The sequence below is a fragment of the Delphinapterus leucas genome, chromosome 10 (assembly GCF_059928025.1).
Source record: "Delphinapterus leucas isolate spDelLeu-1000000601 "Yukka" chromosome 10, BTC_Dleu_Yukka2, whole genome shotgun sequence".
NCBI lineage: Eukaryota > Metazoa > Chordata > Mammalia > Artiodactyla > Monodontidae > Delphinapterus > Delphinapterus leucas.
In genome coordinates, this window is record NC_143138.1 from 57,268,849 (window position 1) to 57,283,765 (window position 14,917).

The following is a 14,917-nucleotide window of genomic DNA, read 5'->3' on the forward strand; positions in this document are numbered from 1 at the left end:
TCTCTTATCTCAAAGTGTCTCAAAATCAAAACACAAAAAGGCTTTCCGATGCTTACCAAGCAAATATGTGAATGTGATACCCAAGCGTGTATTTTTCCCTAATGCTCTATTTAATCCCACCATTCCCCACCTCCTATGATTGAACTAGATGCCTTCCAAGCCCTGGGTCTACCTGCAGTGAGACTCCCCCCAGGGAAAAAGGATGGGGGCTTTCATCGTTGGGAGGTTCCTGTTGTCAGAGGTCCTGCCTTCTGTTAGCCTCCTGTCCTGTAAGAATCCTGACCTGCCAGCCCCCATGCCGTGCCCCATCCCAACCTCGACTCCAGCAGGGTCATAGGACTGACCCCCAAATGGGGGGGCTTCCACAGCGGGGGCTCGGGCTTTGTCCTTTGTCCCTCTGTGCTCACCAAGGTTGCTCAGGGTGGTTGGGCTACCCTTGGGCAGCTTTTGCATCTGTTTCTGTCTTGGGAGGGTGTTAATGGTTCCTTCCTTGATTAGATAGAGATCAAGATGCACTGGTTAGCTCTGCTGCTGAAGGGAAAGGCATTTATGCCCTTGGTGGGTCTCCTGACCTTCATACTACCCTTGGATTGACTGCTGTTGCATACCACCACATGCTAGATACCCTGCAGAAGAAAATAACTTCAGGGTCATGAGACCAGGTTGGGCTGTTGGCCAAGTTAATGTGCAGGCTGGGTCCTTGCTGCTCCACTGACTTATCCCCCGCGGTGCAGTGTAGTAGCAACTGCCTTGTCGCACTGAAATTACTCTCAGAATTTGGACTCTATCATAATGGGAGGGGTTTGCACTGGTGTGAATTGTAGAGGATGTTGCAGTTAGAGGGGGTGCTGTCCCTGTATACCGTGTAACCTTTGGCTAAAGCTCACTGCTGTGTGCCAGGCCTGAGAAGTTCCTCTCGTGGTGCCTGTCACACGGTCCATAAAACATCCTCGGATCCTCCAAGTCAGAGTGGACTATCTTTTCATCATATTCTGTCATTCCTAGACCAGAGTTGGGGAGCTGAGGTGTGACAGGTGGGGCCAGGCAAGGCTGTTTTAAACAGTAACGCAGCACCGCCACTGCCCAGAGGAGCCCGTGCCCCAGAGCGAGCTACAGAGCTGCCTGGTGGCCCCAGCTAAGGAGGCGGTAACCAGTGACCGTGGCTCCCTTTGCCCAGGTCCCGGCTGACATTGGCAGCTTTGGTCGCTTCCAGGTACAGCTGCTGATACTGCTGAGTGTCCCCAACTTCCTGACTGCCTTCTGCATGTTCACCCAGGTCTTCATGGTCCTGGATGAGGCCCACCACTGTTCAGTGGCCTGGGTCAAGAACCGGACTCTGACCCTGAGCGCTGCTGAGCAGCCGGTGCCGAGCGTGCCTGTGGATGCTGCAGGCAGCCCTGAGCCCTGCCTCCTGTTCCGGCCACCCCCCAACGGTGCCAGCCTGGAGGACATCCTCAGCCACAGCTTCAGTGAGACACAGGCCTTGCGAGGCGGGCCGGGTCTATCCTGCAGGAGGCCCCTATCCCTAAAGAATGAGGTAAGGCTGCCCTTTGGCCTACCTTTCCACCTCTTTTGAGTCCATCAGCTCATCTGCCCGACCCCGTGCCCTCAGTCTCTGGTGGCTGCCTCTGTGACTGCCCCTGCACCCCATGCCTGAATGACGGTGGGTCCGCCTGTTTTGCTCTCTGTCCTCTGCCTGTTGGTTCATCTACCTCTCCATCCATTTCCTTTGTCCAGGGTGTCTGTCCATTCATCTCTGCCTGTGCTTTTATCTGTCCCGCTGCCTGTCTGCCCAGTGGCCCTCCTTCTTGTCTCTCCTGTTCTCCTGTCCTCATGCCTCTCTCTCTCTCTCCCCCATGTTCCCATCTGCCTGTCCATTTGCCTTTGTCTTTCCGTCCACCTCTGCATGTCTGCCTGCTTACCTATCTTCGCATTTAACTAACCCTCTGATGCTACCCCTTCCCTGTCCACTCGTCTGCCTTCCTGCTTGCTTGCCTCGAGCTTCCTGCCTTCAGCCTCTCTCTCTAGATCTCCTCCTGCCTGCCTGCCTGCCTCTTAGACCCTGAAGGACACCCAGGACTCTAGGACTGTCCTGCACATAACTGGGCAATTGCTCCTGCTAACTCCATTCTCGTAGTAGGGACCCTGGCAGATCAATAGAAAGTTGCCCACTCCAACCACCTCAGAGCAAGAAAGGCTGCTTCCCAGACAGTGGGGTTGAGCACAGAATGGGGAGATGACTTGGCGAGGGCAACGTAAAGACTTGATGGTGGAGCCGGGACTCTCTCATTCGGGGCACCTGCTGCCCAGTTCCCTGCAGGCATGGGAAAGAGCACAGATAGTCCAGAAGCCTGAGGGGCAGGGGTTGGGGATCTGTGCAGCTCTCACCTTAATGGTGGCAAATCCTGAACCTCTGTGGAGGGCAATTTGAGCCCCGAGACTAAACATTCACTTCTTAATATGTGACCATACACCTGCCTCCAGAACCATGGCAGCCTGAGGATGTGTCCTCCTGCCTTCTTCCTGACCCTCCCCCTCATTCCACCCCACAGGGGGAGTAGGTCGCCTTTGAACTCTGCCAGCCCCTGGATCTAGCCCAGCCTAGGCCGGTCTGACCCTCAGTGCCCCCTCCATCCTCTCCCCAGTATCCCACCCGTGATAGGTCTGGTCTTCATCGGTCCTTAGATGTGGAGGTGTCTTTCTCTACATGTGCTCATAAACTCTCTGCCCATCTGGCCAAATGTCACCATCCTTACAGCCCAGGCAGACTTCCAGAGTGCTTGGAGCCAACTCCAGGTCTTGTGCACAGCCTTTGCTGGTCTGTTCATGCAATTATATTTAGCCAACAGCTTCTGAGTATTAACTATGCAAGGAACAGAGAACAGAGGCACCCTATTCACCTTCTCTGAGAACATCTGGGCTCCTTGTAGAGGCACAAAGGGCTAGATGGGCTCTAAGGCTAGAATTTGCTTCCTCCTGGGGAGGGAATGGGCAGGCAACTCCCTGAAGGAGTTGGTATGTGAACTGGGCACCAGGGACCAGAATAAGATTGATGTAGAAGAGGGGAAGGCCTTTGTAGACAGAGAATAGCAAAAGGAAGGCCTGGCAACGGGAAGCAGGTGATGTGTCTGGGAAGCAGCAGGGACTTGGTGTGCCTGGGATAGGGCTGGGCAGGTTATGGGAATGAATGGGATGTTCTCAAGGATCGGGGGCCTCTCTCTTTATCCTCAGTCACCAACTTAGTCTTTGCTGACCCTGGGGTGGGACCTTGGACCTCCGGCCTTTCCCTGACATGCTCCCAGGGATCCACCCTCCCAAGAACTGCGACTCTCAGGGCAATGTACACTTTTGGTACTTTGTGCCCTGAACCACATGACAACCCCAAACTCTGGGGCTACCTTGTGTGAGGTATCCACCTTGGTTTCCAGTCAACAAGCAGGGGTTCTGCTACAGACTGAGGACTCCTCTGAGGTGACGTCCCAAGTTTCCTTATTATAACAGCAACTTCATATGCAAAGTGAAATACAAAACAATCCAAATTTAAGAAGAAAAGAATATATTTCTTTATAGGCAGTGTGCTCATGAAGGACAGAGTACATTTCTCCTTCTCAACCTGCCTGTCCAACATTTCCTGGGTGCCCATCCTTGGAAAAAGAGAAAATGACTCCCAGCCCTGTCCACACGAACCTCTGAATAGGGAGGCAACTAGACCATCAGTGAATAGCAACAACAGTGTGATCCGTCCTGGGACCACAGAAGGAAGCAATGGGAGGGAAGGGGAAGCAGAGAGAATAGCCATTTCTAGGGTCTGGAGCACGAAAATGCCTGGCCCCTGTGAGCAATTCTCACATACAAAAGGGGTTGAGAAAAGGCAAGAGCCAACTCTTAAAGGGTCTCAGATACAATGCTGAGGAATTGGGGCTGTCTCCTAGAGACCAAAGGGAGTCATTGATGGTTTTGGAACAGTGGAAGGGAGATGTGATGGGTTTTCCTCCAGGAAATGGGGGTGGGATGCTGTGGGCCACCGTGGCAGGCCCCAGACAGAACCATCCACTGTAGGCACTAGGGCTGGGAAGGTTGACAACTGGTGTCCCAAGTTGGAGCCCTCTTCATCTCTGTTCCATCTGCAACATGACACCAGCACATGAACTTGGGTAGGTCTTGGCACCTCTCCAAGCCTCTGTCTTTGCTGCAAAACAGAGGGAATGATAAGCCTTCATGGAGTTAGAATGAGGATTTGATAAGATAGGGGATATCTCAACTACAGGGAGGTAGTGAATGGCGTCCACTAAGCAAGGGTGGCAGCCTTAGAGGAGTCCCATGGCTCAGCACTCATGCCTTTAGAGTTTGACCACCCCTTGTGTCTGAGATGCCTGTGTCACCAGCTGTGTGCTTCATGGCACAGGGGCCAGTACAGCCTCAGCTGAGCTAACATTTGCTGACCTAGCACAGCCACTGTGCTAAGCATGCTATATGTGTTAATTCCTTTAATCCTATCTGGCGATACCATGGAATGTATTTCATCCCCATTTTGTACGTGGGAAACCAAGACACCAGCAGGTCAGCTAACAGATTCAGAGTCACACAGAGTGACTCAGTTCTGACTCCAGAGGCTGACAGCAGCAGGCCTTTTGTTCATTATTATTTATTTTAAATAGTGTTTAACTACAAAGCAATCTGTGGTGGCTGGACAAAAAGCAAACCGGATAGAACTGGGTGGAACAACAAGTTCAAGTACCTGGTCCTGCTGCACTTCATTCTCAGGGGCAGTCCATTCATCATTTGATATATATTTAAAGTTCTTATAAAATTAACAGTTGTTGGACTTCCCTGGTGGCGCAGTGGTTAAGAATCCACCTGCCAATGCAGGGAACACGGGTTCGAGCCCTGGCCCGGGAAGACCCCACATGCTGCGGAGCAACTAAGCCCGTGCGCCACAACTACTGAGGCTGCGCTCTAGAGCCCGTGAGCCACAACTACTGAGCCCACGTGCCACAACTACTGAAGCCCACATGCCCTAGAGCCCGTGCTCCACAGCAAGAGAAGCCACCGCAATGAGAAGCCCGCGCACTGCAATGAAGAGTAGCCCCTGCTCACCGCAACCAGAGAAAGCCTGAGGGTAGCAATGAAGACCCAACGCAGCCAAAAGTAAAATTAATTAATTTTTAAAAATAAAAATAAAATTAACAGTTGTCCTTCAGGACAGAACTAGGAGCAAAATGCTGCCTCCTGAGTTGGTTAATTTTTTGCTAAAGGTTAGTTAACTAATGGAGATTGGCTACTCATCTGACTGAAGGTATTAGTTCCTTCCTTCATTCACTCATTCCTTCACTCAGGAAACATTACCTTAGCTTTCCCTCAGTTTCACTCACTGCCATCCAGTTTCAGTCACTGCCAGGACTAGCTGCTTAACCTCTTCTCCCTTAGACGAATAAAGCAGTCTCCTACCTTTTTGGCACCAGGGGCCGGTTTCGTGGAAGACAATGTTTCCACCGACAGGGCCGGGGGGGTGTTGGGGGAATGATTCAGGCGGTAACACGAGAGATGGGGAGTGGCAGATGAAGTTCCGCTTGCTCACCACCGCTCACCTCTTGCTGTGCAGCCTGTTTCCTAACAGGCTGTAGAGTGGTACCGGTCCGCAGCCCAGGAATTGGGGACCCCTGGGGGAATATAATAATAAGTCAAGGATCGTTGTCAGAATTATATGAGATGGAACTTCCCTGGTGGTCGAGTGGGTAAGACTCCACGCTCCCAGTGCAGGGGGCCCGGGTTCAATCCCTGGTCAGGGAACTAGATCCCGCATGCATGCCGTAACTAAGAGTCCGCATGCCGCAACTAAGAGTCCACATGCCACAACTAAGAAGTCAGCATGCCATAACTAAAGATCCTGCATGCTGCAGTGAAGATCCTGTGTGCCACAGCTAAGACCCGGCGCTGCCAAAATAAATAAATAAAATTTTTTAAATGAGATAATGCACGTAAAACATTTGGCGCATTATCCAACCCAGAGTAAGCGCTCAAAAAGCATTAACAGGGGCTTCCCTGGTGGCGCAGTGGTTGAGAATCTGCCTGCCAACGAAGGGGACACGGATTCGAGCCCTGGTCCGGGAAGATCCCACACGCCGCGGAGCAACTAAGCCCGTGCGCCACAACTGCTGAGCCCGTGTGCCAGAACTGAAGCCTGCGCGCCTAGAGCCTGTGCTCCACAACAAGAGAAGCCACCGCAATGAGAAGCCCATGCACCACAACGAAGAGTAGCCCCCGCTCGCCGCAACTAGAGAAAGCCCGCGCGCAGCAATAAAGACCCAACGCAGCCAAAAATTAAATAAATAAATAATTTTTTTTTTTTTTAAAAAAAAGCATTAATATTGTTGTGAAGCTACCTCTGTGAGCTCTGGAGAACAGCTCGTGTCATGATACCCTCATAAACATATGGAGCTGAGCTATGTGCAGAGGGGCATAAAACTCACTGCGGGGCCCACAGATGGAGGTGGGGAATATCAGTCACATGCACTTATTGTTATGTGCACGTTGCAGTAGACGAGTGTACAGACTTGCATGGACACCCATATTTTCATCACTTGGTTTCCCGGTCTGTCAAGTTCTCTCTGTGAGTCTCCAGGTGGGTTGTCCCCCTCACATTGTGTGTGTATGTGTCTGTGTGTGTGTCCGCGTGTGTGCAGGCCTGCACATTCCTCCATCCTAATCTCTTTCCTCGAGGAGTGTGTGAGGGCTCCTTAGGATTCTGACTGCCTGTGAATGATGGGAGTTTCAGGGGGGTTCTGCAGCCAGTTGGGAAAAGTTGGAAAGGCCCAAGCAGGTCACGGGGGTGCCATGGTTGTGGGAAAGAGGCCCCATTTGTCAGGAAGAAGCAGTTAATGACTGTCAGAGGTTCCCAAACTGTACATTCTTAGTGGGTCAATAATTTTACTTGGCATCTCCAGGACAAAAAAATACCTAAAAGTTTCACATATTAAGTAATTTGTTCCAAACAATTTAAGAAGGGGGACTTCCCTCGCGATCCAGTGGTTAAAACTCCATGCTTCCACTGCAGGGGGCACGGGTTCGATCCCTGCTCTCAGGGATCCCATGTGATCCCCCTGAGATCCCACGTGCCGCGTAGTGCAACCCAAAACAACACCAATGACAAAAAACAAACAACTTAAGAAGGATTTATGTACTAATAACTCAGTAGCTGTTTAAAAAAAAATACACACGAATCAAAAGAAAACACTTTTATTTCACCCTAACGTGCAATTACTTCCTAATAGGATGTATTGGGAACTGCAAAACGTCTTGATCCTTGAACCCCGCCACCTCATTTTCTGTTCCACATTGAGTTTCACATGGTGCTTGCTTTTTTTCATAGTAACTTCCAAAAACACAACTTCACACAGATATGATGTCACTGAAAAAGATTGCATGAACCATCTGGAGCTGGTAGTTTGATACGAAGCAGGTGCTGAGGGTCACAGTGTTTCCCTTTACACTTCTAAGTATCGTGTTGTGCACCCTGAGTTCACGCTGGTGCCCTGGGATGCCTTGCCTGCCCCACTTCTGTCCTGAGAGGTTTGTGGTGGGTGGGCTGGCTGGTAAAGGACTCGCCCTCGCTGCCCCTAGACTCACATCTGCATGTGTCTGCCTCAGCTGAACCTGGTCTGTGGTCGGAAGCATCCGAAGGACACCTCCCAGTCGGTGGACCTGGCTAGGCTCCTCACCGGGGCGCTCATCGTCAGGCCCCTCTGTGACTGGTAAGAACTTTGAGCAGCTCCCCCAACCCAGCACGCTCTTGGGTTCCTGGCCCAGGGTCTAGTTCCTCCCCACCACGTGCCCCTCTCACTGGTCTCCAGGTAAGGCCCTGCTTCCCGCAATGGGGCTCCCAGGTGGGGCCCTGCACCCTCCCGCAGACAGAGCACCCAGGGCAGGGCCGGGGGCTGGGTCTCCCTCCTTCCCCTCAGACAGACTCCCTCCTCAACCTGCCCCTTTCTTACCCCAGGATTGGCCGCGAGGCCACTATCCTGGTGCAGCTGCTACTCTTCGCCATCCTTGGCATGGCCGCAGCCTTTGTGCCCGGCTTTGAGCTCTACACGGCCCTGCGCTTTGCTGTGGCCACGGCCGTCGTTGGATATAACTTCAGCAGTGTCACCCTACGTGGGTATCTGGGTCCCGTGCCACCAGCCGCAGAGCGAGGCCTTGGGGTCTGGGTGGCCACGTTCCCACGCTGCCTGTGGGGCCCGCTCAACTCCCCGCACCTAATGTGATGGTACCAGTGCTCCCTGTACCGGGCCAGGACCACAGCCCCTGACCTGGTGGCGTCTAGCCATGGCAGGGAGTGAGAGGGCAGGGTCCGGGCCAGCCTCAGACTCAGTGTTCTCACAGTTGCAGAGTGGGTGGGGCCCTGGTGGAGAACTCAGGCTGTGGTGCTGGCCCAGTGCACCTTCTCCATGGAGCAGATGGCCCTTGCAGGACTCACCCATGACGTCCAGAGCTGGAGGCTCTTCCAGGTGGCTGGCGCTGCACCTGTCTTCCGCTCTTCCTTTACTTCTGGTGAGGAGATACTTCCCAGGCAAGCTGCCCCTCGGTCGGCTACATGTCCAGAGAGGTGTCTGGGAGAGCGAACCTGTGGGGTCAGTGTGCACTGGGACAGCGGGGAGGCTCCTGGGGGAGTGGGGAGGCCCAGGTCCAGGCCCCAGGGTCACAGCCCGACCTACAGGGCTCTGCCGGAATCTGCACGGTGGCTCCTGACCCGGGGGAGGGTAGAGGAGGCTAAACAACTGATCCAGAGGGTGGCCTTGGTCAACAAGCGAAAACTCTTCCCCGAGCTCCTGAGCCAGGTACTTGCAGTAGCTGGGCCAGCCCTGCCCTGATCTGACCACACAGCCCGGCCTGCCTGGCCCCTCACTCTGCACCTCCCTCCCGGATGGTCCCAGAGAAGACCGGCCCCACGGGGGATGCCCTGGATCTGTTCCAACACCCCCAGCTCCCCAGGCACTGTGATGGCTCTGGTGGGGAAGTTTGCCACGGCGGCCGGATTTACCATCTCCTACGTGTAGTCTGCTGAGCTCTTCCCCACTGTCATCAGGTAAGGACTGCAGGTGCAACTCCTGTTCCTCTGCTCCTGAGACCCTGATTTTGGCCACCCCCCCTCTGCCCTTACTGCTGTTCCCCAGTGAGCGTACAGAGCTGGCTCTGGGGCAGCAGTGCTGGATGGGGTCCAAGGCTGGATGGGGTCAGTGGAGAGCAGCGGAGGGCAGCGGAGGGCAGATACAGGAGGGGCCACACCCTGGCCTTGTCAGGACTGGAACATGGAGTAAGTCCCAAGTTTGATGAATGGCTCAGAAGGAAGACTCCGGTGGGGACGGGAGGTGGTCAGGAGGTGCAGCCTTTGATCTGAGACTCGACAGGTGAGCAGGAGTACAGCAGGCAGACAGGCCTGGAGGTGGCAAAAGCACGCCACACAGTAGGACTCGGGGAAGTGCAGGAGGAGGGGGCAGGAAGGCTGGCTGGACTGCATGGGCCTGGAGACCAGATGAGACACTGGGGTGCTTCCAAGGAAATGAGCTGTGGCCCAGCGGAGGCCGGGTCTTCTCGGCTTGCACTCACCTTTGCGCGGGCAGACGGGCATGGGGCTGGTGGGCATTTTCTCGAGGATCGGGGACATCCTCACGCCACTCGTGACCCTGCTGGGTGAGTACCACACGGCCCTCCCTATGCTCATCTACGGCAGCCTCCCCATCGGGGCTGGCTTACTCTGTGCCCTGCTGCCAGAGCCACATGGCCGGAGCCCGAAGGATGCCATGGACGACCTGGAGCAGGAGTCCTGCCCACAGCGAGGTGTTTGGTCTCTCTGAAACCCAGGACCTCATATCAGTGACCCCATCCCCGAAGGGGCTCTACTTCGCCATTTGGGGAGGGGATGGTGAGGAAATGTAATACGGGAACAGTTCCTAGGCAGCCGATGACAGCCTTCTGCTTCCTCCAGCCCTCTGAACGCAGTGCCCTCGGAAAAGGATTCCGAGGCCTCAGGAAGTACTTCTAGCCCAGGGGTGGCCTTTAGAGCAGCACGTACCTCTGAGTGTGTCTCCGAAGCCAGAGCAGCAGCAGCAGAGAGCTGCCTGAGCACTCCCCTGGGAACAGCTGGACCTATGAGCATGGCCGTCTTGCTGACGGAGGCAGCACCCCATGAGCTGGCCCCAGAGCCAGCCAGCCACTGCCCAGCCCAATCCCAGAAGCATCCGAGACAGGCCTCCCTCCTTTCAAAACCTTTCTCATCCCCAGAGCCCCACGCCCAATACCCTGTTCTGGGTTAGAGTCTTGGGTGTGTCTTGGGCTTCACTTGTTCTCTGACAGTCTTGTGGGGATATGGCTCCTCAGATCCCCTCCATCTGGGGTCCCCCTGCCCTGAAAACACAGTCAAGCCAAAAACAGAACAGCTGGGTAGGGCCTCTCCAAGTAGGTGAGAGTAGGAAGAGAAAAACACTTAAAAGTTCTGGACTCACCCAGGCAGGTGAAGGAAAAGCTGTGGATGAAGGGAAGGTTGTGGTTCCTCCAATCGCTGGACTAGGCCCGTCTGGATAAGGTGGGACCCACAGGGCATTTGATCCAGCTGAGCGGGCACTGATTCAGTCAGAATCGAAGCTTCAGTCTTGCCTTCTCCTCAAAGATTCTCCTTCCCCTGTCCTGCACTCAGGGACCAGTGGCGGGGAGAGGGAGGATGTGGGTCCTGTTCCTCTCCGGGCCCCTCCTCCCCTTCATGCTCTGCTTCTCTGGCTCCTTCAGGGCCCACGCAGGGTGAGGGAAAGGGGAAGAAGTCTTCTTACCTGGTGGCCGCTGGTGGTAGTTCTCCGGGCTTGCAGTGGTTAGTCATCAGTCAGTGGCCCTGGCAGACTCCTAAAAGTAGGTCTTCCACGAGAATTTTCGGGGGTTCTCAGCGATCATCCCAGGACCTCTGCGTTGGTCCTTAGTATGAGCAATGTGCCTGCAACTGACCCCTTGGGACCCCTCTTCACCTCTTGGCCGCCCCCCCCCGCCCCGCCCCGTGGGGATCCCCACGTAGCCTCTTACAGAAGAATCCAGCTAGCAAGACCATAGCAACACATGAGCCCGACTGTCTGCTTTCTCTCTTCCTGCACCCCAACTGCTGGTCACTGCTGGAAAGAGTCACACTCCCAACAAGTCTGATCTATGAATCCATGGTCACCAACACCAACTGGGTCTTTAGCAACACCTCGTATTCCTACCAGCTTTTCAAGTCAGCTCGTTTTCCAACTCTCACCAGTGGCTATTTCTAAACTCCGCTCTGCCTGCCTCCCATCCTTCTACCCCCTACCAGGTAGCTTCTCCTCCTCCTCTGAGAGACAGGAAAAGCCATCCTACTGCCGCTCCCCAGACTTCCCACCAAGAAGTCTTTAACCTACACTCCCTCCTCACCCGGGTGGGATCTGGGAGCTGCTGAGTGGAGAGCCTGTTCCTCCTCTTACTCTCCTCTCCATCCCTCCTCCTGGGGGATGGGGACAGGGGCAGCCAAGTTGTGTGTGGAAGGATGGGAGGATTTCCCTCAGTGGAGGTGGAGCCCTGATGGGGAGGCGGGTGCTCCAGGTGCTGGGAACAGTCTGCACGGAGAAATGGGGCTGGCTCACGTGGAGATTTTCCCAGCCTGCCTTGCGCCTTCAGTTCCTAGAGCCTGTGGCCAGCTGTGCCCCAGGAATGGAATGCTGTTCCTCCCCATGCCACCCCACCCCAGGACCTCCCCGCCCCATTGTGACACTGCTCCCCAGATACCGTGGAACCCAAGGGTTCTGCTTCCAAGGGTCTGGCTGGGCCTGGCTTGTGGTCCTGTCTCCAGGGAGGAGGGACTGGGAGGGTGTGGAGGGTGGCAATTATGATGACACCTGGCAACTGTGTGGCCGCATTCTCAGCGCAGATGTGGACAGGGCCTGTTCGGCTGTGGGGAGTCTGTGGAAGGAGCGGGCTGTCCTCCTGGGAAGCGTGAGTTCTCAGGTGTGGCATCTGGCCATTTCCTGCCCTCAGAAGGGGGGCTGCTCCGGGTTATACCTTCCTGTCCCAGGCCTTAGTTTCCACTTTTTACATTGAGAACCAATTGCCTGGGGCCTGTCCACCTGGCAGGGGACCTTTGGGAACAAGTGCTCCAGGGCCTTGCAGACTGTCAGGCCCCTGTGGGTATTCAGGTGATGCTGTGGGGGACACTGAAGGGGACCCTGCCCGGGAAGCTGGCTCCAGGCCCAAAAGCCAAATCTCTCTGAGCAAAGCAAAGGTTCCCTCCTTCCCTCTCTCCCTCCCTCCCTTCTTCCTTCCCTCTCTCTCTCCCTCTCTGCCTGGGAAGTCTCTTCTGTCCTGTGACACCCCCTCCAAACTTACACACATGCACACTGTACTAGTTTTCTGTTGCTGTTGTAACATATTGTCACAAACTTAGCGGCTTTAAGCCACACAGATTTATTATCTTATAGTCCTGCAGGTCAGAAGGCCAAAATGGGTCTCACTAAGCTAAAATCAGCTGTCGTAGGGGAATTTATTTCCTTGCCTGTTCCAGCCTCCAAAGGCTCACAGTTCCTTGTATCTTCAAAGCCAGCAACGGCTGGTCAAGTCTTAAGAGATGTAACTGAAATTTATGCATTTTCATTGCTGTATTGCATTCCACTAGATAAATACACCGCAGTTTATCCATTCCTCTGCTGAAGGAGCATTTGGGCTCTTTTTTTTTTTTTTTTTTTTCTTCACATTTGAGGTGTGTTGTCGTGAATGTTTTGGTACTCTTCTTGGATCATATGTACAAATGTTTGCCCAGAGTATGTAACTGGGAGTAGAATTGCTGGGTCATAATGTGTGGGGACATTCAGCTCTATAAGACAATGCCAAATTGTTTTCCAAAGTGGAACTATGAATAATCCTGCCAGAAATGTATAAAAGATAGATACTGGGTATTGTCAGATTTCTTAAGTTTTCTTAAGCAAATGAGTGTAAATTATGGTCTTGATTTGCATTTCCCTCATTATTAAAGAGGTTGAACATCTCTTCGTATGTTTGTTTAAATTTCCTCTTCTTGCAATGCCCATTCATGTCTTTTGTCATTTTTCTGTTGTCTTTTTATTATTGATCTGTGGCTTCTTTACATATTCTTGATCCTTTTTCTCCCCAGTAATACAAGTTTTTCAATATATTCTCCCAGTTGTGTTTATTTTAACTCTATGATTTTCATTTTTGAGTAGTCAAATTTATAATTAAAATTTTTTTTTTAATTCATTTGTTTATTTATTTTTTGGCTGTGCTGGGTCTTCGTTGCTGTGTGCGGGCTTTCTCTAGTTGCGGCGAGCAGGGGCTACTCCTTGTGGTGCGCAGGCTTCTCATTGCAGTGGCCTCTCTTGTTGCGGAGCACGGGCTCTAGGCACGCAGGCTTCAGTAGTTGTGGCACGCGGGCTTCAGTAGTTGTGGCTCTCGGGCTCTAGAGTGTGGGCTCAGTAGTTGTGGTGCACGGGCTTAGTTGCTCCGCGGCATGTGGGATCTTCCCAGACCAGGGCTCGAACCCGTGTCCCTCACATTGGCAGGCAGGTTCTTAATCACTGAGCCGCCAGGGAAGCCCTATTTTATGGTTAGCATAGAATAGCATAGCTTTTGTGTCCTGATTAAGAAATCCTTTTTTGGTTCACCCTGCTCCCTCTCGTGCTCACATTCTGCCCTGCCATGCCCTGCTCTCAGCAAACAAGTCGTCTCCCCCAGCAAGGTGGCCCAGCTTGCAGAGGAGGGCGGCATACCGCTCCACTTTGCCCAGCTCTCGGAGCACACCACCGCCCAGACCAAGGGGACTACATGCACCGCAGGCTCTGACCTGTACACTGCCTGTGATTGCACAGTACCACCTATGGAGAAAGCCCTTGTGAAAACCAACATTCAGGTACCTCTTCCTTCTGGGTGCTATGGGAGAGTAGCTCCATGTTCTAGCTTGGCTGCAAAACATTTCATAGATGTAGAAGCTGGTGTCATAGATGAAGATTGTAGAGGAAATGTTGGTATTGTACTATTTAATTGTGGCAAAGTTTGAAGTAAAAAGTGTGATAAAATTGCACAGCTCATTTGTGAACAGATTTTTTTTACCCAGAAATAGAGGAAGTTCAAGTTTTAGATGACACTGTAAGGGTTTCAGGAGGCTTTGGTTCTACTGGTAAGAGTTTAAAATGTATGCCAAGAACAGAGAATGAGAAAATGTTCCTTGAAAAGAAAGACTTTGCTTAAAGTGAAAGAAAAAGAAAAAAGAAATCATTTTTCACGTAAAGCCAAAAATATATTCCAGTAAAAGGAACTAGACCCTAGATGCTAAGTAATGTTTGATTCCATTTAAATGACATTTTGTAAAAGGCAAAACTATAGAAACAGTGATTGCAAGATATTGTGGAGTAGAAGGAGGAGAAACACAAGGGGATTTTAGGGATAATGGAACCCCTCCACATCATGATTTTGGTGCTAGATATACAATTCTATACCTTTGTCAAAACCCACAGCACTGTACACAACAAAGGGTGTATTTTACTGTACATCAAATAAAAAGTATATAAGAGTATATAAAAGTATATGAAAGTATATAAGAGCATACAAATATAAAATTGAAAAAAGGCTGGGACAGGGACTTCCCTGGTGGTCCAGTGGTAAAGAATCCAACTTCCAATGCAGGGGACACAGGTTCAATCCCTGGTCGGGGGAAAAAATATATATATATATATTTTTTCTAACAAAAGTTTTGTTCTTTAAATTTAGGTCCTTAATAGGGCTGAAATTTTTGTTTATGGTGTGAGACAGGAACCAATGTTAATTTTTTTCCATTTACTGACCTGTCATGCAAGTCTGTCTCTCATATATCCAGATTTGTTTGGGACTTTCCTGGTGGTCCAGTGGGTAAGACTCC

At 52.3% G+C, this 14,917-nt stretch overlaps 1 protein-coding gene and 1 pseudogene across 1 annotated transcript; both read left to right on the forward strand.

The window, feature by feature from the left end:
* Positions 1–202: 202 nt before the first annotated feature.
* On the forward strand, positions 203–10,320 carry SLC22A13 (solute carrier family 22 member 13). The gene is given in 11 exon segments (XM_030764136.2): positions 203–269; positions 1,155–1,537; positions 7,648–7,751; positions 7,997–8,151; positions 8,380–8,520; positions 8,523–8,547; positions 8,714–8,833; positions 8,920–8,986; positions 8,988–9,095; positions 9,618–9,829; positions 9,983–10,320. Coding segments are annotated over 11 exon segments (1,710 nt in total). The 3' UTR covers positions 10,311–10,320.
* Positions 10,321–13,701: 3,381 nt separating this feature from the next.
* On the forward strand, positions 13,702–14,250 carry LOC149748244 (deoxyuridine 5'-triphosphate nucleotidohydrolase pseudogene; annotated as a pseudogene).
* The last annotated feature ends 667 nt before the right edge of the window (positions 14,251–14,917 follow it).